We start from the raw sequence: 27,992 nt of genomic DNA, 5'->3' as shown, positions 1-27,992 counted from the left end.
AACCTGACGGCTGCTTTCATTTATCTTACAGGATCCCAATGAGGCGCATGCTCGCGAAGACCCACTGACAACAAACAGCGTCAGTTTCACCACAGAAGGGCTCACCATCGACGTCGTCGATGTGACATCATCGGTGACACTCTTGTTGTGCGTCTACTGGACATTCAACAATCAGTATGCACCCAAGCTAAAGCACTGTATGTGCTTGAAAGGATGATGGGTGTGGAGTACACGCATGAAACGTCCCTCCAACTGCGTGTCATAATGGCACTGAGTGCTTGATGTAAGTGCCTCACACTTTCTTTCTGTCTTTTGTATGTATGTGTGTAGATACGCATTTTTGTTATTGTTCAGGGAACTCAGGGAACTTCTTGCTGGATATTAAGGTACTTTACTGCACCATGTTAGCTAGCTTCTGATCACAACCGTCACTTAGATACAGAAGGCCCCTCTAGTAGTTATAATACACAATAGGTATTATTCCAGAAGTCCCACAAGTATAGGTAATATTATCACTATTATTATCATTATCAATAGTTTCCCCTTATCGCTGCCTCCTGAGTGGACAGACGCTTTGTCACGCGCTTTCTCCAGCCTTTTCTTTCTCTCATGCGCAGAGACCTACTGCCGTAGCGTGTTTCCTACGAACTACAGGAAGACGTCGCCAATTGATCGAGAGTGTTGACAGAGGCAGAGTTACATGCAACGTTCATTTAAATTGTTTCCACATGTCGCAAGTTGGACAACTTAAGATACGGTAGTGGTTGAAAAAGCCGGAAGCCGCCAGGCTTCCCCATCGCCAGGCAATCGTCGTCGATTCCAATTGTTCAAGTTCTTAGGCACCTCCGTCCTTGTGTTGTGCACGTCTGCTTCTTTTATGTGGTTTAACCTCAGAACAGTTATTCTCCAGCTTGGACAAGTAGGCAGAGAAGTTGCCATTGACCATTTTTCTCAGAATGCACAGGGCATGCGCGCCGGCTCGCATTCTGGCAGAAAACAGCAGAAGCCATTACTACGCTAACCATATTACCCTTTTCCCGTTCCTGGGGTCCTTCCGTCAATGAGTGAGGCTACGCTTCCCGGGTTTTGACACCAAAAATGTAGGGAAAGGATCCACTTGGGATCGATAACGAATAACTTTAATGCAGAATGGCTGCGCCGCGCTCAACCATGACTCAACAAGCGCAATTTCCTTCTTCCTCCTTCTTCAGATCAGTGCTGCACAGCACATTGATGGCACAGCGGGCTCCAGGGTCACCGTGCATACATCAAACGAACACTCAAAATTCGCACAGACAAAAGAAGCAGCAACCGGGATCGAAATCTAAGGCGGATACCCAAAAAGTGAGCACATCTATAGGACGCTGGAACGAAAGACACGAAAACGAAACCGCGACGCTTTCTCGCGTGCATTTAGATTTAGCGAGTGGCAGACGACATTCGAGAGGGCGCACATCTGAGGCAACTGGTACATGCTTCACCACATCGCGTTACAAAAATATTACTGGCATCGCCCTAACCTCTCTGCCACCTTCTTCCCCTCTGCGAACATTACAACGAAGATTTGAAGGGAGGCCTAACTCGAATCGGGTGAGGTGGTTGTCCAGTGTGTATGTATAGGCTATAGTTGAATACCGTGAAATGGGCATAGCTCCATAAATAGGTTCTCTATTTCATGAATTGTAGATTTAAACTTCGTAGATTTGTAAACTTGAAGAAGTTGTAGGTTTTACTTGTACAGCGCTACCTATTCTCAATGTGTTCAATAGAATATTTTATGCACCGTCAACTGCTTAAGTGTGTGGCCCTCGAACCCTGCAGGTATTAAGTGGCCCTCTGACCATTGAACCGATTTGTTGATAATCTCCCTCCCCTTATAGTAATTTTCTCCTACAGGCTTGATGTAACACAGACTGACACTTTTATGCGCATCTGCCACAGTATCATGGGCATGCCGATGGGGGGGGGGGGGGGGCTATACGGGGTAATGCTACCCACTGGAGCTTGAAGGTAACTTGTGAATATTGTGCACTCTTTATTCGTAGGTAGTCATCTTTTCTTTTTCTTTTGTTTTTTCACATGGCATAATAGTATGGGTGTGTGAACATCGGCAAAGTCCGCAGCGTCCGTCTTCACCCGATCAATAATCTGTGTAATCTAGAAAGCGTCGTAGAACCGTTTAGGTATCCCTGAGGGATTTGAGAGCACCTTTCAGACAGCTTCGATAGGTCATGCAACGTCTCCCAGAGCAAGTTGCTGCATGTTTTACGCGCCGCAGGACATGCTATACCTCGTCCGCGTTGCAAAATAGTTCCCAACACTTCAGATGTTTGTGAATTATTCCTCCAATGTACAGGTGCCCTGCTAACCTTGTATTGCCACTCCTCCTTTGTTCTATTGTTCTTGCAATCCGCGCAATATTGCTCTGCACATAAGTGGAAGCGTTTCTGCCAGTTGACAGCGAATCAATCAGTCTGTTTTGAAACGTCGAAGTGCGAGTTCGGCGCCCGCGGATCTCAAGTAATTCGCGTTCTTCTTCAAGATTTTAGCTGTTTTTGAGATATGTAGACGATGTGTCAGATATGCTTTCGTGAGTAACAGGCATTCCTGAGGCCCTATCCTCGTCAAAACTAATCGACCTCGATTACTTTACGTCACAAGCTGTAGGGCGCGGCTGCCACGAAATACTCCGCCCTTAGAACCTGTCCGTTTCAATTGAAATAGTTTTCCTTCGCAGCCTCTAGGCCCTAATCTCGGACCGTGACCCTACGTCATTTTGACGTAACAATGATGTAAAATATTAGTTTCAAAGCTGGAAAGTAATGTAGCGAAAGAGGGTCGATTACTTTCAGCGGCGACGGGTTCCGTGATGGGTCCGCATATGCATTTCCGTTTATTGTGTTGTATAAAGTCTGTATGTGCTCGTCGCAATAAAAAATTCACATCTTTCTTCGTTTTTCTTTAATCATGATAGAAAAGCACCGCTGCAGAACGCGCTTCACCGCGTAACACAGTTCCTTTGCGCGGATCGCCGCCTCGTATGCGTGAGAGTGGCGCGCTTTTCGAAGCGTCGTCAGAGGCACCATGCAATCAATGTTTTTGCAACATAGCGGTGTGCACACAAACTCATCAAAGTTCAGCTTGTTGAGTAAAACTATCAACACTCATTTGTGGTACCATTACCGCCCGCACAGCTCACGAGCAAAAGAAGCATAACTGCCACTTATCATTTCGCATATCGAGCACACGAACACACAGAGAAATATATAAAAAAAGCTGATCAAAATTTAAAGCACGAACCGGTTTCTCGTAAACGCGTTTACGGCTCGTGCCACACTGTCCGTTCGAACCTTTGCATGATCCTTTGCGGTTTTATCGCTTTGTTGCCTGCCATCAGCGCCATCTCACGGGCACATACCGCATTATAAATGCCAAGTACAATCACGGTGTCACACAAACATTGCCGTCTTGCACACCTGTACGTCATGACAAATGACAAACAGCAAAAATTAAATTACGAGCGTGCTTTTCCGTGCATTTTCCACGAAATTCAGTTTTACGCCGGTAGAGTTTTCCGCTTCCGACACTAAAGAACCGAAGCTACAAGGCAGGCCGGGCAGATCACAGGTGTGGCCTTTGGATTCTCAGGAGGAAACACCGATAAGGCGGGTCGCTTTCCAAGATAACACGTTGGGCCATTGGTTGATAAAAGGTGTCAGCCACTTTTAATATTCACGCTTTTTTCGATTGTGCACAAATGACAGAATATATTTAAAGTAATCGAGGTCGATTACTTTGACCAGGATAGGGCCCCTGCTCCCTCTACGCGTTTACCCCTGTTCGCAGGCAGCATTATGAGCGCTGACGTGAAGATCGTTACCAACCGCGCTTTGTGCCGACTAACTGTACACAGTCTACGGCATTTGTCTCAAGTTGGTGGGGAACCCAATCTCGCCGAAGTTAGATGGCGTCTTTCGCAAGCAATACAAACTAGACGGTGCGTCACGAGTCCCCAAGTCAAAACACACGAACGAAACACAAATGAAGAATGTTTTCAAGAAATTTTGAAATTTTCAAGAAAATTTCAAGAAATTTTGTGTCCCATGAGTTTACGCTTTGTTGAATACGACGGTATGTGTTGATGATGAATGTACGCTTTCATGGACATGCAAATGCTAAATCTAGTTTCTGTTGCTGCTATTTACTAGTTCTTTGGAGCGATTCTTCAGCTAATATTAAATATTCACAATTCTGCAAGATATTTGAAATAACAGTTATGTTATTTGATAGCAGTGTACATGCCTTGAGTATATCTGCACCATCGAAGAAAGTCAATATATATGGAGTTTTCTGACATGCACTTGTCTGTTTCTATCTCTGGTGTATCATAACACTGTATGATTCTACCACGCCCACACAGGTGCAGTGTAGAAAACGAAATTGCACATTGATTCAGGTGTTGCATCAGGGCATCAGCTTCTGAGATGTCCTGAGACGTCCCGTCAACCTGAGGGGTCCTGTCAGCCCCGTAATACATCAGACCTGGAGGTCTTTTCAGTGGGGCAGGAAATGAGGTTAGGGGGTTGCACGCTTTGCCCGCCCCCCACCATCGAAGCACTTTGCACCGATTGGAAAAATCCTGGGAACGCCCATCCACAGCACCACTCGTGAAGGTCCATTAGGCGCATATCGTTTATTTGTTACACTTTCTACATAAAGCATTTCGCGCGTTAGGAAATGCTCACGAGAAGGTTATTGAACCTTGATGTTAGGCAGCATTCTCAAAGAAATACTTGAAAGATTGGTCCAGAAGCTGAGCCAATTTCTGCTTGAGCAGCTGTTCAAACAAACTGTTCTCGGCCCTGTCGCTGGAGAATTCCACTGGTTCCCTGACGTGCTGGTGGAGAGACCTCACTTGGTGGTCCTTCACTGTGAAGTTTCCAGCTGCAAAGAAGATATGCTTTGGAACCTTGTCTTACCATTGTGGGGTGTTGAGCAAGAAGAACTAGCCTCCGTTCAGGTTGAGAAGCAGACATCGAAATGCCTCGTTTATTGCTCAGCGCGAGCTCGGTTCGTCCCCCCGTCTTCCTCCTCCTCTAATCAACCTATCTTCAACATCCTCCCTCGCGCCGCTGGTTGCGTCTGCCTCCAAAGGGTATAGTCGCTGTAACGGGCGTCGGATCCGCTGCCCACTCGGAAGGAGGACACAGAAGGAGGACCAGGTCCTGACGCTGCAGGTAACTGGTGAAACCAGAGAAAGCGCAGAAGATCCCGCTCTTCCGGCCTGATGCAGATGTCGGCGGTGAGGACTATTGGGCTGCATCTGAACTGCAACAGAAGCTGCAACAACTCTGCCCCGAGCTTCACTCCTTTGTCCAGCACATCGTTGAGCCAAGGACTTTCCAGCTCATGAGCAGACGCATCGCGTACGACTCGAACTTTCGTGGTGACGGCTTCTCGACGTACGACTGCGTGATGTGAAGATAGTATACCATCTTTGAATCGTCGTTCGCTGGCACTTCCTCTGCATGACCTTCTTTCGGGTACTCCCTGATGACGCTGTCGTACTCCTGAAGTACTTCGGGTTGGGTCAGGAAGCATTGTAGATGACGCATTAGCCGCGTTTCGGCAACTGTCCGATTCGTGCTTCGTGTCCGATTCGTGTTCGAAGTGGCCTTGCGACTTTAGCATGATGGGCACGACATAACGCCCTTTGTCCTTGTAGACAGCGTCACGGAACTGCACCACCGCCGTTGGCTCTTCTCAGGGCGGTTCCCCAGGGTCTGAAATACTAATTGCGTCGAGCCTCCACATTTCGGAATGAACACCAGCCGGACGCGCTTTACACCACCCCTCAGTACCTGCGATTCCACTTGACCGGACACGCGAAGCGCGCCGTGGAATGGATGAGGCTTACCGAGGACAACTACACAACTGCAGTCAATGTTGTAACCCAGCGCTTCGGTCGTACGGAGGCTCATGTAGATGAGCACATCGACAGTCTGCTTGCGATTACGCCGATCCAGAACTCTTCGCAGCTGGCCCGACTCCGCGAGCTCTACGAGCAGGTTCTCTTCCGTACCAGTTGCCTCGAAACCCTTGGCGTGTCCTCCGCAGGGTATGCTGTTGTGCTGCATAGGGTGCTCATACGGTCGTTGCCGGAGGATATAGCCGTGCTGTACCGTCAACGCATGAAGGAGGACGTTGCGACTACTGAAGCTGCGGCGTCTCCGAGCGGCTACTGAACCTGCTACGTCCCGTGAACCTGCGGCGTCACGAGCGGCGCAGGTTAAGAACATCATGCAATTCTTACAAGTACAAGTTGAAAGTAGGGAGGAGACACGTGCGGGTCGTGGAAAGCTTGCTTCGACCGTTACTGCTCCTATGGATCGTTCCTCCCAAGCTCCCGTAGCGTCGTCCAGCCTACCGACAGCACTGGCTTTGGCCGCATCTTCATCGCATCCTCGTCCCTCTTGTCCGCTCAGCAACTTGGCAAGTCACACTGTTCAGGAATGCCATGTTGCCATCTCGGCGGATGACAAGAGAAGAAGATTGACAGCCAAGAACTGCTGTTTCAAGTGTGGCAAGCACGGCCGCTTCGCTCGCAGCTGTCGCAATGCTACTTGGTTGGGGTGCCGCCACTGTTCAAGACGTCACCTCTCTGTGTTATGTGACCTCTGGAAGAGAAACGATGATCCCTTACAAAAAAGAAAATGTACTTTTAATTGACAATCGGCTTCCTTTTTATTGACCCTATTGACTTCCTACTTTCTTTACTTTTTATTGACTTTAGTCAATCAAAAGCCTGACACAAATTGACTGCATTTTAATTGCCATGAGTCAACTGGCAGCAAATTGAATTTTGCGTTACTTTTTTACCACAGAAAGTGCAGCCGGTACACAACCATAACGGTTATCAAGTAGCAAGCACAGCGATCCCCATCGCCAAATTTCGGCCGGTACGAAGCCGTCACGTCGATATGGAACGGCTTTGTGCCCACTGAATAACATGTGTGCCACCTGAACCGTGTACTCGTGTGCTTGTTGAATAATATGTGTACCGGCTGAATATGTGTGCCTTCGGGTCATGGAGGTAAGAAACTAAGGAGAGGGCTATAAGATCGGAGGGCCGTGGGACCCCTCTAGCGGTCGCTCCTGGCAATACCACGCCCATCTAGTTGCCCGGTCACGTGATCCCCACATGTTTCGGCGTTATGGCGGTCTGCTCGGAGGATTGGAAGTTTAGCAAACCTCATCTTCAGCAGACGTCTTACCTTCAAGGAGTCCATTCGCACAATACTTTGAAGGTTATGGGTTGTTTCAACATTTGCCGCGTGATAAATCACAACAAAAGTTGAGCAAAACAGAAGAGAAGCCAGGCAATGTCACGATGACGTACGTACGTCTTCTAGCGATTTGTGATCCATTGCTTCCACACTGAGATGATCTATCTTGTGTTTCAACGGGTGTGATAACTTCTAAGATGTTATGAAAGCGGAAACAAGTTATTCGGCCGCAGCTCGTCTCTGTATTCAGGTAAGATACGCCGCGGACATGGAGGACGCCATGTTTTATGACGTCTTGCCGTGACGTTTATGGGTCACGTGTGTGGGCAACTAACCACAATGCCATGCGCGGGTCACAGCACGCTCGCTTGCATTGGGAGAGGCGCTTAGGGCATCTCCTTAGTTTCTTACCTCCATGCTTCGGGTGGAGCGTACTACGTTGCTCCGCGCTCCTCCGGTGAGAAGTGACATGGCACCGCGTATTCTTCCGCAGTGCATTCTTTCCCTTCCCGCGTTGTTGCCCGTTGTCTGCGCTGCAACCTGCAACCTCGCCTTTGAGAAGGATGACAACCTTGCTTTTTAAGTACAGGTTTAATGTTCGCTTAAGTTAAGTCAACCTAGCTGTGATGCATCGTACGACACCTGCGTCTTACTCGTGTTTAACCATCGAAGTGCATTCTGCTGCAGACGGTGGACGCATTGCAAATGGCGGCAGGAGAGGGCCGGCTACATCGGTGATGCGTCGATGTACGTTACAAGCGAAATTAATTGTATTCTGTTGTGACCGTGGGACTGTCGATTGCAAGGACGTGAGTTAGAAAATAGTGTACTATTTCAGCATTCACGTTGGAACAATGCCAGCGTGATATTCACTTCGGTTTCGTTACAGGTTGTTTCCTGTCTCAACGGTCACGCATACGCGTGCAAAATTGCAACTGCTTCTCATATCGAAGCGTGTCTGGGTGCCACTTGCTTGAACAATTCGTCGGCCATTTCGTTTGAGGAACTGTCGTGTTCGTCAGTAAGGGTGATCTTGATTGAGCTTTACAGAGCCAGCCTGTTCGAAGTTTCGAGAATTGTGTGTTCGACGTTTGGAGGACTGCATGGTGCATCGGATGGGTTGTGTTTCCCTGCAACGTGTGCTCTATATGTGTCCATAAAAAGGCACATAAGAGTCAGACAATACAGTGCCTAATCTCAATCGAAAATAGTCACCAGTCAATATCAAGACTCCGGCCAGTTATCAATAAGAAAACGATAAGAATCAATCACCCATAGATTAAACGTAAATTGACATTTCACTGGCATACGTTGACTTTAGTCAATTGACGGTCAATTGAAAGGAGACGTTTATTTTCGTAAGGGGACGCCGCTACGGACACGAGTCCCACTCCTGGAAGTGTGTTCAGCGCCTCGGGGATATCAGCGTCGTTCAGTATTTGCAGTTGAATTAGTCCCAGTAGTTGTGAATATACCGCTGGGTAGGTGAGCTTTTTGATATAGTAGACCGTTGCACATAAGATGAGGGCGTTCTCCAGCGTCACGGTGCTCTCCAGTATAACTTCTGGTTTGGTTTTTTTTTTTTCCGCACCAGATAGAACGCTGTTGGCTTCCAAAGAAGATTTTTGGTCCTGACGCGACAACTTCCTCGGGACAATTTTCCTGACACGTGAGGAGCGAAGAATTATGCATTGCTCTGACAATCACGAATAAGTACAACGATAGGTATTATTCAAGAGAACGAAATTATTAAAAGAAATTGATAGAACCCAGCGCGAACCAATGAACCCACAAATATGTCGCTTTGAAACTCGAAACGTAGCCCGAAATTAAATGTCTGCTTTTTGCTGCGAAATTCTTGGAAGCTAATATTTAGTATTTTGCTTCAATTAAAAGTTTGGGAAATGCAACAAAGTGCAAGTTTCACTCACCAAGGTTATCAGCTGGTAACGGGATCGAGCTGGCCGGAGTAGAGAATCAATTTCGAGGTAGGTGATAGTGTTATCGCCTTTCACTCGCTGGATTTTTTCCAAAACCTTTGCCATATTCTCTTCCATTTGATGGATGGGCTTTCGAAAGCGTACTTCCGCTTCCACTGACAACTACAGGATTAATTAATACGTCACGTGAAACTGACAGTAAAATAAAACGTTCGTATACTTACCACTTGGTAGTCAAGGAAATACGCTGGCAGAATGTTGACATGCTGGGCTTTCCTGATCTGGGCTGTAGTCTTAAGCAGCAGTGACATCCTCTTGATGTCGTATGCAATATTGGCAGACTTGAGGCTCTGCAAATCAGATTACATTCATCTGCCTTGTTGCAGCTGGAACACAAACGGTACAATTTTGTCAGCCTTCACCCACCTCTAGTTCGGATATGGCATCATCCAGGGAGATCACTTCAGTTTCAACTTCATCTTTGGCACAGTTGCTTATGCCCACTCATTATCTTTTCTGGCATGTCTCTCACGTCTTAGCCTTCTGCCCCTCCTTGTCTTGGCCAGCTTGGCTATGAAGGAAGTCTGCGTGCATCCCAATATTATGATTAGTTGATAATTTCACTTGCGTCAGGTGGAACCACCACCCCTACGTCCGTAGCTGCAACGTGCCCAGCATGAAGAAAATTAATGCTGCAACACACTCAACCATACCACATACCATATGATTTAAGTTTCTATTTTGGTTGCTCGCGGTTTCAGTGACCATATCCGGGAATGCGTTTTCCCACCGCTACACCAAGTGCATGGTACTCCCATCGTCTTTTTGCTTCAAGGAGGAGCTCATTCTGACTATAATGGCCGAAGTATCAAAGGAGAAGCAGAACAAAACATGTCATCATTCGCAGTAGTTCATACCGATTACGAAATACCATACCACATACCAAAGAAGAAAAATGCAAATGCAAAATATTGGCGAAAGGAAGCGACAGAACGGACATATCCTCGCCGTTTTACCATTCCATTCTTTTTTTTTTACTTTCGCCGTCACATTTCCCTTTCGATTCTTGTTTCTTTTGGTTATTTTGCCTGGCCAAAATATCAAGAAATTAAGGGGGTATCGCCTAATTCATACATTCACATAATACGTTCACATTGGACAAGCTCCGCCAAGCAAAGCTCCGTCGCATCAGGGCAGTACCAACGAACAAAACGTTTGCAACAAATCACGGCACATATCCATATAACATGCTAATAATGCGAGGGAATTTGGCAATCCGAAATTTATTTCCTGAGCTTACGTGTACTACACAACATATATTAATTATGGGATGGTGGCATTACAAGAAAATATCCCATACTTGAGGTGAGAGGGCAAGGCGGGTGCATTGTGCTCACGGTAAAACTAACAAGAGAATCCCGCCCCAAGTCACCAGTACAGGAGTAAACGGGCGTGAGCCCCCCCCCCCCCCCCACAAACACACACACCACCACACACACACACACACACACAGAAATTGCATGACGCAACAAATCACACAAGATAATAATGGTACGAAACAACATTGTGCGCATCGAAACGTACTGGGCATTTGTCCTGACGGTGCAACTATAGCAGCAGAATCCGGCCCACCAGATGAAAACGAAGCGCTTTGAGACGCGAAGAGAAGCGTGCCTGAAACAAGGAAGCCCGGACGGACTTGCATGTCACAGCCACACAACAGTTAACGCACGAACTTCAAGCTGTATTACATTCAGAAGCAGAGCCTTACCCATTATCGCCCAGATTAGGGCTTATGCGAAGTGCTTCAATAACTGCAAGTTAAAATTAAGCTTCTCATCAGTTCACTGGGAACATCGGCGAGGCCGCACACTTACTGGCGTTCCAGTGGCTCACAGGCGGCTGCGAACACTTAATACATGCTCCGACAGGCAAATGTGGAGCGAGCGGTATGAATTCAACTGTACGTTGATAACCATCACAACAACAGTCAGCGCAGGACCCCCGGAACACACCGGCAATGTGAAGACCCGTTAACGCCATAACGGCGGCCCGTGACCGACAATATGTCTGCCAAGTCAAAACTGTATCCTTTGTCTCTTCAACGAGGTCACTTGGACGCGGCTCCAAGCTCCAACAAGCCCCCACGTGCTGGACCCGCGTGCACGAAGGGGTTTTGCGAGGGTGACAAAAGGTGCATAGAGGGATCAGAGACACCGAGCCCGAGTGTTCCTAGCATTCCACGGTCATCAACCTTCAGCTAACTGACCAAGGAGAGCGTATAACGGAGATGTGCACTTGGTAAACGCTGTAGTACAGTCGACCCCCGTTTATCCGGACTTCATTTATCCGGATCCCGCGGTATCCGGACAAAAGGCACGGGAACGGATTTTCCTCCATGTATTTTGTTCTCGTTTATCCGGACTTCAGCTTCCGGACTCGGACAAGAATTCCAGGGAACGAGAGTCGAAAATTCTTGTAATCCAGCTTCAGTTATCCGGACTGCGGTGAGTAAGAGGAGACGCTGACCCCGCTTCGTCACCCTTTTCGCTGTGTTGGGGTCGTTCCCGTTACACGTCAGGGACCTACATTCCTCCGTAGGGGAGACAACTGTGGACGATGACCCCCTTTCCTCTTTGTGTGCGTTGGGTCACGTTGACCAGTCCAGTCATTTGGAAATATCTCGAGCAACTGTCCGGTTCTAGAGGGGAAAACTCCAACCCGAGGGCCTGCTGCTTACGGCCCGTTGGCGGATGAAGACATTCCCCTAGCTGAGCTGCGATCCCTGATGCAGAGGCTCACTGCGACTGCCGCACATGATGCTGCGATTTCTGACTATGTTGACGTTGATAAGGATGATGACGCGTGTGCAGCTATGACTGATGACGGTGTGATTGCTGCTGTTGCCTCCGATGATGTGCAGCAAGACAGTGCCGATGACATCAGTGAGAAACAAGCCTCCGACATTAACACTTTGTGTCCGCACTGACATTCTTCAAGCAGCGCAACAGCGTGGCTCAACTCCATGCAATTAGCAAAAGTTTGCAGGAATCGAGTGCCTACACTACTATGTAACAGCTGTCATTGACGAGATTTCTGTGTTTTAATTAAACCTTGCTCTGTAGGACGTTTGTATTCGGTCGTTTCATTTATCCGGATGCCCCGGTATCCGGACGATTTCGCCGGGAACGGCACCGTCCGGATAAACGGGGGTCGACTGTATTATCCGCCTTCCTGCAATATAGCGCTGAACGGGTATCTGAAGCGGCCTGGAGGGGGCGAAAAATCTTCTTTTGTTTGTTAGGTTTCTGCATTTTTCTTGATACTGTTCGTGTTTCCTTGATGTAGCGGATAAATCGCTCGGCGTTCTTTGGGAATAGCGCTTACATACGCTATCATTGTGCTTCTATGCTCAATTTATCCGCTACCGGCTTAAGAGTGTACTGGGAGTCAGCGAACTTTCGTACGAAAGGACACCTCGCTGAAGCTTGGCCTTCCCTGCATCGACGAAGAGGATCTAACCGTCTTCACATTTGGGAATTCGCATTCCCAGAAATCCGGGACACGGTTTCTTAAAGTTGGCTTGACCGGCGTACTCGCTGCCCTCCATTGAAGCAATGCATTCCACCTGGATTTGTTAGAATATCTGTTGACGCTGAGCTTTAGAAAGAAAAGCCCACACATGGGTGTTGCTGTGAGATGACCATCGATGGTGTACTAGTGGAATAGAAGCGCAAGAGCGTCACAGTTTTGTTCCCGGAGGACTTATTTTCGCCGTATTGGCTTCATGGCAGAATGCACTGGTGTGCTATTTTTGTTGTACTTGGCTAAAACAGTGGGTTCTCCGGAAAATGCGCATGTAGGACATGAAAGTTGAATTTGTCTTGTACGCTGTGCAACTTTGTGCGCTGTTGTGGGACGCTCCTATTTTGTTCCCACGACAAAAGAAGTATTGACAAGCTCGGTGTGGCTTGCGAAGCGTCTGTACCTGCATTCCTGGGAGAAGAACGTATGGCACTGTTGGCTCAGTGGTAAAGTTCTGACCACTGCTTTCGGGGTCCGTGGCTCGATCCCCGATTTTGTCGGCTTCTTTTTTTTTCTCTCTTTTTCCTTTTCTTTTTTTTTTTTTTTTTTGTTGAGGTAGTTTAAAAGAGATATGAGAGTAACGGCAGGGCGAGAGCGTCAGAGTTTTGGCTTAATAATGCTGTATTAAAATAAATTTAGGACTTGTGGCATAAACGCCCTTTCTTGACTGTGAACTCCAGATCGATGTGACAACGGAATCAATTATGTGGGTAAACTTTGACGCGCTCTAATGGTAAGGGTATTTAAGATGAACGAATTACCACGCGTGTTTGTTGTAGCGCTGATACATGATACATTTACCATAAATTTCGGATCTGTAACGAATGCAAACATCTCAGGGAAAAGAGTTGTAGCTTAAACGTCCCTGTCAAGGTGGAACTCATGAAATTTTCATTGATAGAGGTCGACCTGACACGGAATCGTCAAGCAGGTACACTTTAACGCGCTATAATGGCGAAACTAATTGAAATGCACAAAGTGCCACGCGTGTTTGTTGTTGTGTAGATGCCTGTCAATCATTTACCATCAATTTCAAACATGTGGCTTAAACGTCCTTTGCTCCTTGTCAAGGCGGAACTCATCAAATTTACATTGATAGAGGTCGACCTCACATGCAATCGTCAGGCGGGTACACTTTAACGCGCTGTAATGGGGAAACTAATTGAAATGCACCAAGTGCCACGCGTGTTTGTTGTAGTGTAGATGCTTGTCCATCATTTACCATAAATTTGAAAGATGTAGCTTAAACGTCCTTTGTTCCCAGTCCAGGCGGAACTCATCAAATTTACATTGATAGAGGTCGATCTGACACGGAATCGTCACGCGGGTACACTTTAACGCGCTGTAATGGGGAAACTAATTGAAATGCACCAAGTGCCACGCGTGTTTGTTGAGTGTACACGCTTGCCCATCATTTACCATCAATTTCAAACATGTGACTTAACCGTCCTTTGTTCCCTGTCAAGGCGGAACTCATCAAATTTTCATTCATCGAGATCGATATGACGACGGAGTCCTGGTGAAAGCCAACTTGGACGCGCTCTATAATGGTGAAACTAAATAGATGCACAAAGTTGCAAGCATGTTTTTTGTAATTTAGATTTTTTATGTACCGTAATTTCACGCGTATTAGCCGCAGCTTATGCGCGATTTTTTTTTCTCACTGGCGCTCTGCAGCTTATCCACCGGTGCGGCTTATATGATGACTATTTTTCCCTGGTATTTTCCCCATACACTGTTTTTAACGAAAGGGCCGACAGTATCTCTGGAACTGCACCGCCCCGCCGATGCACGAGCAGTGCGTAACACGGGCGCGTGAACATACGAGTAGATTGATCTTCCTGGTGCCTTTCCCGAAGCAGCTTTAACAAAAGTGGTGACAGTGATTCATGTCTTCTGGAAGAAGATCCATGAAAAACACGCGACAAGGGCACAATCCGGTCTTGGTAGAACACTAGAATTGACCTCCTTTGTTGTAAACATGCCGACCCCGGAATATGAACCTCAAGGTTTATGGCCTTCTCTACGGTCTCCTTTGTCGCACAAATCAGTTGCGTCGTATTGCCCGCGGCTTATCTGCCAGAAAATTTTCCAAGCGTCCCTAAAAACGGGTGCTGCGGCTTATCTGCGGTGCGGCTTATACCCGTGAAATTACGGTAATGTAGATCGAACTTGTGTCTTTACAGGGAACAACGGACGTTAAGCCACAACTCACCAAATTTTCATTCGATGTCAATATGACGACGGAACCAATTATGCGGGTCAGCTGACTCGCTCTAATGGTAATTGGAATTAAAGTGAAGAAATTCCTACGCATGCTTTTCGCAGTGTAGATATATTTCAATCATTTAACATAAATTTCGGACATGTGGCTTAAACATCCTTTATTCTGTACCTCGCCAAATTTTTCGTTCTCATGCAGAATTGTGCAAGGCCGTAACCTCCTTACGGGTTAACTCGTTCTTATAGCAAAATAATGAATATGTTAAAAATACCATGCGTGTTTATTGTCATATACATGGGGTCCCAGCTAAATGTTACCATATTTTTTAAAAGTATATCTATAACTTTTTCCGATATGAAATCAATTGCAATATATCATATGCTGAAGGGCGCTCTCTAGGAAGGCATTAGGAGACTTCTAAGGCAATGTCTTATCTAACTTTCAATAATTAATTTTTCATTATGAATGCTACGAAGTTGTTCCAATGAGAACAGCTGACCTCTTCGGTCACCAAATACCAAAGCCGTTTTCAGAACAAAAATCCGTTCGATAGATCGCTCGCAGAAGAAAAAATCGTGAAGAAACACCATTTCTTTATTTTATTTATTACGCATCTCTAGAGTGGCGTCTTTCCTTCGCCCCCAACACGAGAGAATGAAAGAGCACACTGTCGCCTCTTGAGTCCGTGAAAAAGATTTTTTAAAAAAAGACGGAAAATGCAGCTCACGATAAGCGCAGCACCGATAGAGTCACCCCGATACATTTTTTTTTCTTTCCGCAAGTTAACCAATCTTCCACGCATGAGTCGGCACTGTACTCTTTCACTCTCTCGCATCGGGGGGCATCGAAAGACGCTTTTTCGAAGATGCACAATGAACAAAAAAAAAAAAAGGTGTTTCTTCACGAATTTTTTTCATGCGATATATCGAACAGACTTTTGTTCTGAAAACGGCTTTGGTATCTGGTGACCGAAGAGATAAGATTTTCTCATTGGAACAACTTCGTAGCTTTTCTAATTAAAAAGTTAATTATTGAAAGAATTAAGACATTGCCTTAGGAGTCTGCTAATGCCCTCCCAGGGAATGCCCTTGAGCATACGCTATATCTCAAATTGATTTCATCTCGGAGGAAGTGATAGATATATCTTTAAAAAGTATGATCACATTTAGCTGGGATACCCTGCATACAGGGTAGATAAAGTAAGACTGAATGAATTTGATGAAATCCGCGAATGACTTTCAAAATGACTTTCTCGCAAAAGTCGTTCAATATATCTATTCCGTACGCGACCAATTCAAAGGTGGTGGCGTATAAACAGATAGCGCAGCCGTTAACTAACATTCGCGATAAATCATTATAATTAGTGAAAATACGTTGACTGCGTAATTGCAAAGATGTAGAGCATAACCCTGAGGGGCCTACGCCGCAAGAACCGAAATCACAGAACCTTTTTGCGCTTTAGTAAAAAAAATGTGCGAACATACAAAATAATTGAACACTGTTCGGGTTTTGCGGCAATTTCTCCTCTCCCTGACTCGGTGTCACCACTTCTCAACTGACAACAGGTTGTTCCTGAAATCATGGAACAGCCCGCTTTGTCCCTGGAGCGAGGGAAATAGCGATGTTGTTTCTCAGTCTATATTATCATAAAACGTGCCGTACTTGATTTTCTTTGCTCGTTATCTCGTTTGATCTGCACAACACAGTTCGCGATGTGATGACATAAACGTCACACAATAAAACTACAAATGCATTACTGTAAAAACCTGGCAGATAACAAAAAGGTAATCACCGATTCCGCTGCTTAATAAATGTCTGCGTTGTAACAGATTTTAACGAGAGAAAAACAACGAGGACGCTAGGAAGCGGGGGGCCCCATGTTTTGAGGAACAGCGTGATGTCAGTATCGTCAAACGGTGACAGTGAAGGTGATAGGAAAGAGTAGCTGCCGAACTCGCGGCAACTCTCGACGATAGTGCATTTTCGCTCATTTTTTAAGGGCACAGAGAAGTGTTACTGTTTCGATTCCTGCTGACTAGACTTCTCAGGGTTGTCTTCTCCCAATCTGGAATTGCGCGCTCAGCTTGTTTTCAGGAATTATGAAGATTCATTACAAAAATAATTAACGGCCGCACTAATTACATTGATAATACACATACCATCCACAACTATTGCACTCGAGACATGTGCTGCTTGGGTATCTCTCTTCCTTTTGTCTTTGATTCGAGCGCGTATTTGAGCAACACCTCCAGGATATGGAGAAGGCCTGTCCCTTGCGTCGCATTGGAAGGCCTGCTGTTACTATTGTGGATGCTGCCATGAAGCAAATGAAAGAACGAACGAGAAGAAAGCTCGAAGCAGGTCGCAGCCCTTCATATAGGTGACGTAAGCGTGCATGCCCGACATTATAGGAAGTGTTGGTTTCGGCACTTTCTTGTGCCGAACGTGACTCTGCTTTCACCTCTAGACGTTCTGAAAATAAGCAGTCTTCCGCTTGTTTATTTTCTTATTTTTATTTCTCTAAGGGAGGGAGTTGATAACCGACAAGCATTCTTGATGGTGCCGGGAAGAGACTAAGACGCAAAATTTGGAATTAAGCATTGAAGTGTCCTCATGATAAGGCCAAGAACAAACTGAAGCGTACGATACAGTGATCACTGAGTAACAAGGTGCAAGTAACAAAGTGAGGTGCAGCTACTGAATTCGCTTTCTTAGCGTAATTTCTTTTCAGCATAATCTAGGATAATTTCTGGGCTTTTCCACAGACGCTGTCGCACATAAGTCGGCACATTTCCCTCAGAAGTCGCCCCAGGACACACATTGGTCATCGTCGACGGCATCCCCATTCCCCGCAGAGAGAACAAAAAATGGACCAGGGCTAGCCTTACAAGTGGCAATCACCCCGTTCCACACGCTACGAGCAGCACCCCAGAACTCTGAGCAGCAGCACAGCGAAGAAAAGTTTGGCAAAGCTTATCAAAGCTGATTCATCACGTTTTCATTCTGCGCTGGGCAATTGCTGCTGATAGCCGGGCTCCGCGCGCGATATCTGATGTACAAATTCCCTTTCTCGTCTGCCCACGTGTCATTCCATCTTCCTTCCTCCTCGCCGCATACTTTCCTTCAAGTTGGCTTTCTTACACGTTCTTCTGCTATCAGGCAGAACCTGCATCAGAGGAGGTGTCCCTGAATTCCGGTCATGACACGCCGTCAGCGCTATCACTGCCGCAAGGTGAGGGTGGAGCTTTGCAGCCTGCTCGGCGACAAGTCTGTTGCGCTTGACGCGCTAGAGGTTCCAGAGGTCTGCACCGTGAGTAGCGCAGACATTACTCCGGAGTTAAGATCCAGTCTGCACAAGAAAGAGATGCAGCTCGCTCATGAGCCGTCGCTTAGCGGAGGTTTGGATTCGGTGATCAGCGTACTGATTGGCTCGGACCTGTACTGGACCGTCGTGACCGGTTGCGTCGACCGTCCCAGCGAGCATACCTGCGCAGTAGAAACTGTATTCGGTTGCACGATGCAAGGCGCCAAAACTATGTTGAGTAAGAAGAAGTAGCCTCCGTTCAGGTTGAGAAGCAGACATCGAAATGCCTCGTTTATTGCTCAGCGCGAGCTCGGTTCGTTCCTCCGTCTTCCCCCTCCTCTAATCAACCGATCTTCAACATGGGGTATTTGTAAGCTCTTGCGCAGGAAAATCTATCGCGTACAGAGATTTCACAAGGCCTAGCTTTTACAACTCGCTTTTACTTTTACAACTGGTGTGACGATGAAATTCATAAATAGACTCTGCGTCACCAGCTCCTTTGAGGTGCCCCCCTTTTCAAATACCGACTGCATGCACCTCCCACAAGGAGTATAGTGCAACTTGATTGTAGTGTAAGTCGCCGAGGCTGGATAGAAGACAGTTACCACCAAGAGGAGACAGAGGAAGTCTCATCGACGTCTCAACTACCACACTAGGGGGTATTTGACAAAAGTCAGCGAAGTGGAAGAGGTAGGGGGTTCGACTCTCGCCAATGACAAGGTATTGCCTCTTTGTCTCACATCTAAAGGTAGGAAAGTGCGCACCTTCAACCTTCTCGCTGTCTACGCTCAGTCGTCCATGTTGCACTTCCACTACCACGTCGAACTCTTGCTCTGGTTTAGTGGCTGCAGCCTTGTAGGTGAACTTGAGGCCGGTGACAGACAGTTCGCCCTCGTAACGTCCGTTATGATCACGAAAGGTCCTGAGGAGCGAGCTCAGACCCTCTACCTTTCCCTGGACGAACTTCACGTCCCTCTTGTGGGGTCCCAGCCCAGTGAATTCGAAGTCCGGCAAAGAGACAGAGTCCGTGTCTAATACCTCGAAAGGTTCAGCCGCCGACGCTGACAAGGCTCCTGCAGGGAGAAAATGTACAGGTACAGCTCTACAAGTTTCACAAGTCCAGTGTTCCGAACAAGAAAACGATACAGGTATAATTTAAAGCTTATGAAGTCAAATTCTAGATCTTGGTACGAGGTGGAGACGTGAGAAACAAGCACTTGATTTGGATTGTGTCCCTTAGCGAGGAGCAGAAGAGAACTGTAAAACATACATATTGAATGCTCTGCTGGTTTACCTGAAGTTGAAGAAGAGCGATCATTCACTCACCAACGACCAAAGTGGCGATCATGAGAGCAAGACGCATCTTGGCTTTTGTAATCCTTCTGGAGTGACTAGCAAAGGCAAACTCATTTAACTGTTTTCGTCTGGCTTAATTCTGACATCAATAGGAATACGAATACAACACGGAAGATCTAAAGGAAAAATCTATAGAAACCAAGCGATAGAAGTTGACGTTCTAGGAATTTAGGAACACAAGTCGTAGAGCGTCCATAGCTGAAAAAAAAAAAAACGAAAGAGAGAGAGAGAGAAAGAAAGAAGTGTTCTACCACTCACCGTTGCTGTCGTCGGAGGAGTTGTGATGTGTTCCGAGTTTGCACCGTATTTTATAGGGCCCGTTCTCGCTGTCCAGAACTCTTGTCGCTTTCATTCCGTACAGTGACCCGTACAATGATATCAATGATAGACTTTCTGGGTACCAAACAGTTTAAGAGCATGGACAATAGAATAGGATAAACAATAGAAAGCTAATGATTGTGAATACTTGTAAATATTCCGAGGTGGTAGACATATTGTCTAATTTCTTTCCAGTACGTGAGTACAACTTTAACGGAGTGGAGCCTCGAGCGCTTGTATACCATTGGAAATATTCTGGAACTCACACGGTTCAGAAAGATACCAGTTTTTCTTACTCAGTCTGCCGTGCTATGGCGTATCTGCTGTGGACACCACGTAATGTGGCCACTAAAACTATAGGTTGTGAGACAAAGAGAAACTTTGCGTCATCCAAAACGTATTGTTGGACCTTGATGTATTGAACAAGAACAAGTACGTCAATGACGATCAGATCAGGTGTTTCGCCGCAACAGTTGCGGTACCATACCTTTGATGTGCTGAAATTAAAACAAATAGCATATGGCTTTCAATGAATAACTTCAGTTTTGAAAGCATGCGTTAACTCTTTCTGATTACGCTCAAAGAGAATATATACTCCATCCGCTGCTGCTGATCAAGCCGTAACGATTTCAAAACTGCTCATAAGCCTCGTTGACGGGGTGAATGAAGTGCCCTGTGGGCTTCTCTTTGACCACTTCCAGCGAGGTCCAGTCTTCGGCAGACAAGGTTAGAGTCTCGAGGACCCGTCGAGCTTCCTGAGAGCCCATGGCATAGAGCAACGTCCGGACCTGGACATCACCGGGTGCTTGGTAAAGGCCTGAAGCGTAACGATAATCATCAAACTGGTAAAGCCACTCCGCCCAAGAGCCCGGGTTGGCGAAGTCAAACTTCGGAGATAGCTGGAGACCAGATCCCGCAAACATCGGGATAGACGTGACATCTTCAGTAGACATGGCGGACTTCATGGAACGATCCCACATCTGACACCATGTTCAGCGCAGAGCGCTAAGAAAGAGGTAACCTGCACGCGATACCATACAGCGCGTGTTCACGCTGCCATAGCGCATATGCCTGGGTAAGGCGGCAAATACAAACGGACTAAAATGCCGACTAGCGAACACTACACCAAGGGCCCGCATTTCGACACAGTCCGCGACATGGCTTAGAATATGCGTGTTAAACGTCATATACTCTAGGGCATACAGTGTCTCATACTCTGTCAAACATGTATGCATTTCTTTCCTTGCTACTCCCAGCTTGTCAAGTGCTACACATTTCCTAAACATAAATGCATAAGCACAACGAACTTTATCCAGTTCTTGTAATATGGGGAAGCCAGTTCTCGATACAGCAGAAGGGGAGAAAAATATGAAGCCCAATTCCGACACTGATTTCTTCCAGGGTTTTTTTTTTTTTTTTTTTGCTCAGGTTAGTGTGGCAATCGTGACAATAGGAGATATGCGAAATGAAGCGCCCTCTCTTGCCTAGTTAGCGAAAACGCGCTCGCGCCATTTTCGTCGAGGCGACACTTGGGAAGCATGGCCCCGCTGTTCCGTGTACACGGTTTGCGTTGCCCCTGAGTAAGTTTGACTGAATAGTGGCAGCTGAAGGGCTTCTGTTGTCATCCTATGTGTAAGCGCCTCATGTAACACTGCGTTAGTAAAAGTTTGTTGTGCAGCAAGGCAGCAGCCGGCAGCATAGTGTACACGACACTGCAAGCGTTTCGTTCTGCTTAGTAAAGAATCGTCTGATTACCAAAACCTTTTGTCGTGAAAAGGACTGCGTATGGTGAAACTCTGAAGAACAAAACACAATGTTATTAGTGATGAAGGTGTTTACACTGCTGCGCGAAGCTGTACTAGCAGAGAGGAATAAAACGACAAAAGGGTGCGTATTCATGAATCGCTGTAACTGAGCACTAGGAAGAAAATGACATGAAGAAAAAACCTGAAATAGTATCCTGTAGTTGAGGCTACTATCGGGCCAGACTAAAGCTTAAGGAGTAAAGCTTGCTTAACATTCTCGATCATTCAGAATTAATACGAGTATGCAGTCACTTTAGAATCAGACATTTGCCGCTCGTTTATGCACCACTGATGCAGAACCTTAGAGGCAGACCCATAATGTGATATGAGTGATCCTGATTTGACTCTTTTTGTAAAATCACTGAACTTATGGTGAATTATATCATAACCCGCAGGTGAATTGTCAAATGTGATAGATTGGAATATTGTTTTGCATATGTACCTAGTGCGCTCTCTTGACGTACATCCTAACTCCAAATAAGCATGTGCACAATAATTTGCGGTCTCTACATGTGTTCTCGACTGTGTTCCAGTTTCTTGTGCACAAGGGAAAGTAAGAAAAGAAATTAGTCGAGCCACTAAATAGGCCAGAACGCGAGAATAGGACATCATCTATGAATATTTGCTTTTAAATCTTATTTGTGTTTGTGTGTGTGGTAAGGAAGATCACTTCTTGTAGTCGAACTACGTAGGATAAAACCACTCTTATTACAGGTTCAGAATCATGGCATTTATGTTGATCAAATATTTATTTATTAAATAACAAATAAATGTTAGTCATGAAGTCACATGCTCGACAAACGGGTCAAGTCGTGGCTTAAGGAGAGCAAGCAGCGATGATAGAACCAGATACCTTCCAACATCTAAATCTGAAACCTAGTACTATCTCGTCTAATTATATATCACAACTACCAAATGCAGCAGCACTACAACCGTGGCGTGGTCACCAGAATCTCAAAACATTAAGGAAGAGAATGCTCGGCACAGTGCGGCAAATGGTATGAATAACTCCTGCATCAAAATATTCCCTTTTATAAGACAGTATCTCATTTAATCTTACCATCACAATATCCATAGGTGGGGAGTAACGCGTTACAAAGTAGTGCGTTACCGGTAACGCGTTACATTCGAGTAGTGAAATATGGTAACGCATTACATTTGGGAGAAAATAATGAGACCGTAACGTCATTACATTTTTAATAACTATCGCGTAACGGAGTTATGCGTTACTACGTGTTCGGGAACATTGCTTCATCGTCTAAACTTGAATGCTTGAGCGAGGACCGTGCCTGCAGAATTCGGGAAAATCCCCGATTTTTTCTATTTATCTTCAACAATGAGAAGAAGGTCACATCGACACTCACGAAGAACGCAAAAGAAGGGTTATTGACCTACCCTGGTTGAGATGTCACCTTTGTTTACCACCTCTGTTTTTCACTCCCTCTGGTATTTCTCGGACGAATGGGGCAAAAGCGGCAGAAAAATAGCCTCTCTCTGGACAAGTAACAAAGTACCAAGGGATTGGCTGTTTGGATTGGTACTGTGTGCGATAAAAGGTCACCGTCTCTATCAACCTTGATAAGGAGCACTCACTGGTCATTAGGCGTCCTCTCAGCCCAACGGGCGAAGCTCACAGATGAAAATTTTTAACATCAACTACTTCTGCGTTGCAATAAATCGTACATGTAAGTTATGTTCATCATGAAGTAATGCAAAAGTAACGGCGTTACTGATCAGAAGTAACGGCGTTAGTAACGCGTTACCTACAACCGCAACAGTAACGAATAACGTAACGCGTTACTTTTTGAAAAAGTAGTGAGTAACGGTAGTGCACTACAAAATAAAAGTAACTTCCCCACCTATGACAATATCAGCTAAAACTAAAAAGTGAAGTATTGCAGAAAACAAAGTAAATGCAAATGCCGAACGTCGATGATCAATGCCGTGTGAGATCTCGCTGAAAATGGAATCGACCGCAAAACTGTAGGACTATTTCTGCTGCTGAGACTAGAGTTCTGAACAGTTTGTCATTCGTACATTCCGCCGAAATGTTCTGTACTCCACCGAGAAGTCGTGCTTCAAAAACTGCGGCCGTGGATTCCTGTTTAGCGGAATCCCCTCAAGCCGCGCTGCAGCTCGTGAGAGATCTGCCTTAGCCATGGCGGTCGGGAGCGGCGCACTCGACAGATGGCGCTATTTCGCATATCTCCTATTCCCAAATTGGCTTTAGTACCGAAAGCCTTCTGTCCACCTCACGAATAGTATTTCCTATGCCCCATGGGAATGCTGCTTTGTGGTCAAACCACATGCCTGCTGTGTATCTAACAAAGCCAACACAAAAAAAAAGAGAGAGAGAGAAAGAGAGAGACAAGATAAATAGGATGTCTACACGTTTTACGCCAAGTTTTGGCTCACAAGTTTCTTCTGCAACAGATGCACTTCTTCGAAAGGATGCGTCGGTACGTAATGTATGCTTTTGTTGGTAATGAGCAGAATATACCGGTGTATGACGATTTCCTCTGTTCACAACATCACCAGCACGGTGGCACCACGCGCACCCATATTCTCCATTCAACTGCGCACGTTCATCACCATTGCCCTAACCACAGAGTCCACACAAGAGGGTCCTGGAAATACTCTTGTAGTGTGTTCTGCACCACGGTTATCAGTTCAGGTCACCACCAGATGCAGAAAGTTCGTTCATTTCTTTCACGAAGGGTCTCAAGAACACATTCATATCAGGCTTTTTCTTGCCAAACCGGAGGCCTCCAAGTAGCGTGTGCTTTAACCTTTCGTTCTGTGGGAGTTCGTTGACCTGAAGCTGCAGGGGCCAAAAACTGTACGGCGATGACTTAAAGAGCTGCACATCATCTGTGCTCCATGTAATGGAAAGGTCACCTTTATCCATAGGGAAGGTCTGCTACGTTGTGCTAGTTGTCATATCTCCAACATCAAGCGGCAGGTATGTTCGTTTGGAAAAATGCAGCTCTTAGTACTGGAGGAGGTCCATGAACTGGTCCGTTAGGCTCAACGTAATGAAAAATGAGCCTTTGTCTGTTAGAATTTTCACAGCATGGGATATCTGACAGTTGGGACATGTTGCTTGGTTGCTGACATCTTCACCCAGGTAGAACATGCAGCCTGGGCAGTAACAGTGCATTACTTTACATCCTTTAGCTGCTGTGAACTCCTTGAAGAACCCATACTTCGACGTTGGAAGTGCCGTGTCATTTGGCATATGTAGCTCCACGAACTTGGGCAAGGATTCTGTTGCTTCCCTTGTTGAGTGATGGCGTAGGCACTGACCCATACTCAAAAGCTGACTTTCACTTTTTGTTAGTATACAGTCAGTGTACAGTGCTTGATCCTGCAGTCACACAAATGAGACTTACATAAAACTTGTTTACAGTAATTCTAGTAACAGCTTTCAATCCTTGCACTCAATGAATATGTAATAACGATACAAAATATTGCTTATCGCGAGCATTATGTGTGTATAATCCATCAACAGCGCCCTGATGTACATCAGGTTGCTATTATTGAAACAGCAAGAAACAAATCTTGTCAACACGCAAACAGCGACACAGGTATCTTAATCACTTACATTCGTAGCATTCTACTAAAACAGGACAAGCTGTATGACATGACTAACATGTGTCCGCGTGATATTGTGGCCGTAAAAGAACTTTGGCTGTCTAGAACTGCTCACGTTTATGAATTATTCCTTTCCTTCTTGTTATTTCGGTGTCGCAGGGCAACCTGAGTGACGGAGGTGCTCTTCATGCTGTCAGACGTAGCTCTGGTGCTGGTGTTGTTACTACACCTAACAATAAGCTAGAAATGGTCTAGGTATCCGCCAAGTCCTCTTCCTCGTACATCTCGTTCTATGTTTGCTATCACACGCCCAGCTGTAGTCCCTTGCCTCAGTCTTACGATGTCCTCAATTTCATTCACACAATCGAATATCTTAGCTGGCAACACCCCTCTCCACCTCCCCTAACATCCGGCCCTTCAACTTTCGGGCGATGTATGTTAATAGGCGACCTCAGCCACCATACTGTTACATACGATATAGATACATTTACATAGATACGATTACATAGATATCTCTCTGCTATTACAGCTTGGTATCACGACTGGAAGCCTCTCAACATGATGAAGTGTCATGACATTCCCTTCTTACGCAGCATGCAGGTTAAGCACAACACTCATTTTCTTTGCGGTACTCCTGTCATGCTATAGCTACTGCATACAAGCATTTGGATCTCCTTCTCACGCCCGACCTGTCGTGGAATCAACGTGTTAGGAAAATCACATGTTCTGTTTATCCTAATTTTGGTTTTATTCAGCGCAATCTCAGGCTATCTCCTAATTCTGTTTTCTTTCAGGCATTCCTTTTCAGGCACCACTTTACTCCGCCCTAAACTGCAAATGTAGGCTGCCTCGAATACCCAACGTTACACTACACTGTGCTGAAAAGAAAAAAAAAAAAGAAAGAAAACCAGAGACACGCAAAGGTACTCTACTTTAGCTCCCAGGGCTACACAACAAATTTCATGAAATTGAGCATACCAGATCATTTCTTTCTTCTTTCCACTGGCGCCTACTGCACTTCCTCCTCACTGTGCAGTAAGATGTCGTCCTCACTTCCAGAGGCATAAGGTACATCTACGGAGCGCAAGCTTTCTGTGTCATGGTCATGGCTGCCAGCAGTGAAATTTCATCCACCTATGTGAAAAAAAAAAGGAAAACGCAAACGCAAGTTCAGCCCACTGAAGCAAAAAAAAAGGACTCGCTTCGTGTAACCGCCAGTAGTTGAAACCACTAAAAGTTGAGCCTGCTGTATTTTCATGCACATGTACACAGCTGGTGAAATCATTGGCGCACAACATTAACGTATGACTAATGAAGTAGTGAAGTCTGTAATTACCACGCACGAGCACGCATCCTCATTGTGCATCAGCGCGTCGTCTTCGTCGTAAGGTGTCTCACATATTTCACCTTCATTCTCTTTTACGTTCTCAGCATAGTTGAGAGAAATACTGGCTAGTACTAATTCCCGTCAGCTCATAATGGACACTCCACGGCACGGCGTAATCGAAAGATCCTTGATGTTTGACATGTAGACGTCCAACTAAATTTCAGTTCAGTGCAGTCATTTATCAACTTCGAAACACGGTCTTTATCGCAGCCTAGCCAAACATATCAAGATCCAAGCTGACCTTTGTGCCCTCAAATTCCACGATTTGACCGAGCCTAATATAACGTTTTCATAACAACTTTTCCTTTCATGGCAATATATGGCAGGTCACAAAGTTTTGCACTGGTCATTGAGCATAAGGTGCCTTCTGCATATGATAAAATGCTCACCTTTAAAGGGACCGAAAAGTGAAAAATAACCCCCATATTTTCGCCCACTGTTGTGCACAACATCGTTGTTTGATGAGATACAGAAAGCATTACTTCTCAATTCGGAATATTTTTTACGTATAAATATTTTGAAGATTGCCGGAACATGGACGGTGCTGCCAGCGAACGGCGAAAAAGAGCAACTTGGGTTTCAGGTCCAGAGCTCCCAGGGATTGGTCAACCCTTACCACGTGAGAGTTAATTTTGTAGAGAACAAAGCTGACGCACATTATCTTACAGCTAAACGGCATTTTAACAATGACGCTCACTTCCATAGCTTTTACGTTAATAAAGCATTCAGCTACTTCGCCGCTACGAGCTACGATCCGCCGCGCCATCAGCAAGGCCGTCTGTGTTATCGCGTTTATTGTTTACGTCGTGTTGGTCGCGCGAAGAGAAGTGAATGACATGTTCGTGATTGCTGTGTCAATTATTCGAGAGACCTACATATGCCTCGTGTAGTTTTGGTGTTCGGGGATGCAAAAATCATGTTCGTTCACCATCGGCGGCGGGCGTTTTCTACCACAAGATTCAACAGGAGAGTGCGCGAAAACGAATGTGGTTCGAAACACTCGATTATTAGATGTAGCAGTCGTGTCGTGTGTGCTGAGCTCATTTTGCTGCCCATGACTACGAAGATGCCGTAAAAGGCGAATTGCGAAGACGTCCGAAGCACACTGATGCTCAATACCCAGTGATTTTGCTTCACCGAGGTGACGAGTTCAACACAGCGTCTTAGGTATGTACAGGCGTCACACATGTATA

General features: G+C 45.9%; 1 protein-coding gene across 2 annotated transcripts; it reads right to left on the bottom strand.

Annotated features, from left to right (window-relative positions):
- Positions 1 to 4,806: 4,806 nt before the first annotated feature.
- LOC135367590 (uncharacterized) lies at positions 4,807 to 21,020 on the bottom strand. 2 transcript variants are annotated; one of them, XM_064600889.1, is made up of 4 exons: positions 19,954 to 21,020; positions 19,666 to 19,730; positions 19,104 to 19,412; positions 4,807 to 6,677 (listed from the first exon to the last, which is right to left on the bottom strand). In XM_064600889.1, the coding sequence occupies exons 2-4, from the start codon at positions 19,700 to 19,702 to the stop codon at positions 6,667 to 6,669; spliced, it is 357 nt and encodes a 118-aa protein (XP_064456959.1). In that variant the 5' UTR covers positions 19,703 to 19,730; positions 19,954 to 21,020; the 3' UTR covers positions 4,807 to 6,666. The 2 variants fall into 2 exon arrangements, with proteins under 2 accessions (XP_064456959.1, XP_064456951.1); XM_064600881.1 differs by lacking the exon at positions 4,807 to 6,677 and having other exon boundaries at positions 18,655 to 19,412.
- Positions 21,021 to 27,992: the final 6,972 nt, after the last annotated feature.

The sequence above is a fragment of the Ornithodoros turicata genome, chromosome 1 (genome assembly GCF_037126465.1).
Source record: "Ornithodoros turicata isolate Travis chromosome 1, ASM3712646v1, whole genome shotgun sequence".
NCBI lineage: Eukaryota > Metazoa > Arthropoda > Arachnida > Ixodida > Argasidae > Ornithodoros > Ornithodoros turicata.
The sequence above is the reverse complement of the archived record's forward strand: the minus strand, read 5'-3'. Positions and strand labels throughout refer to the sequence as shown.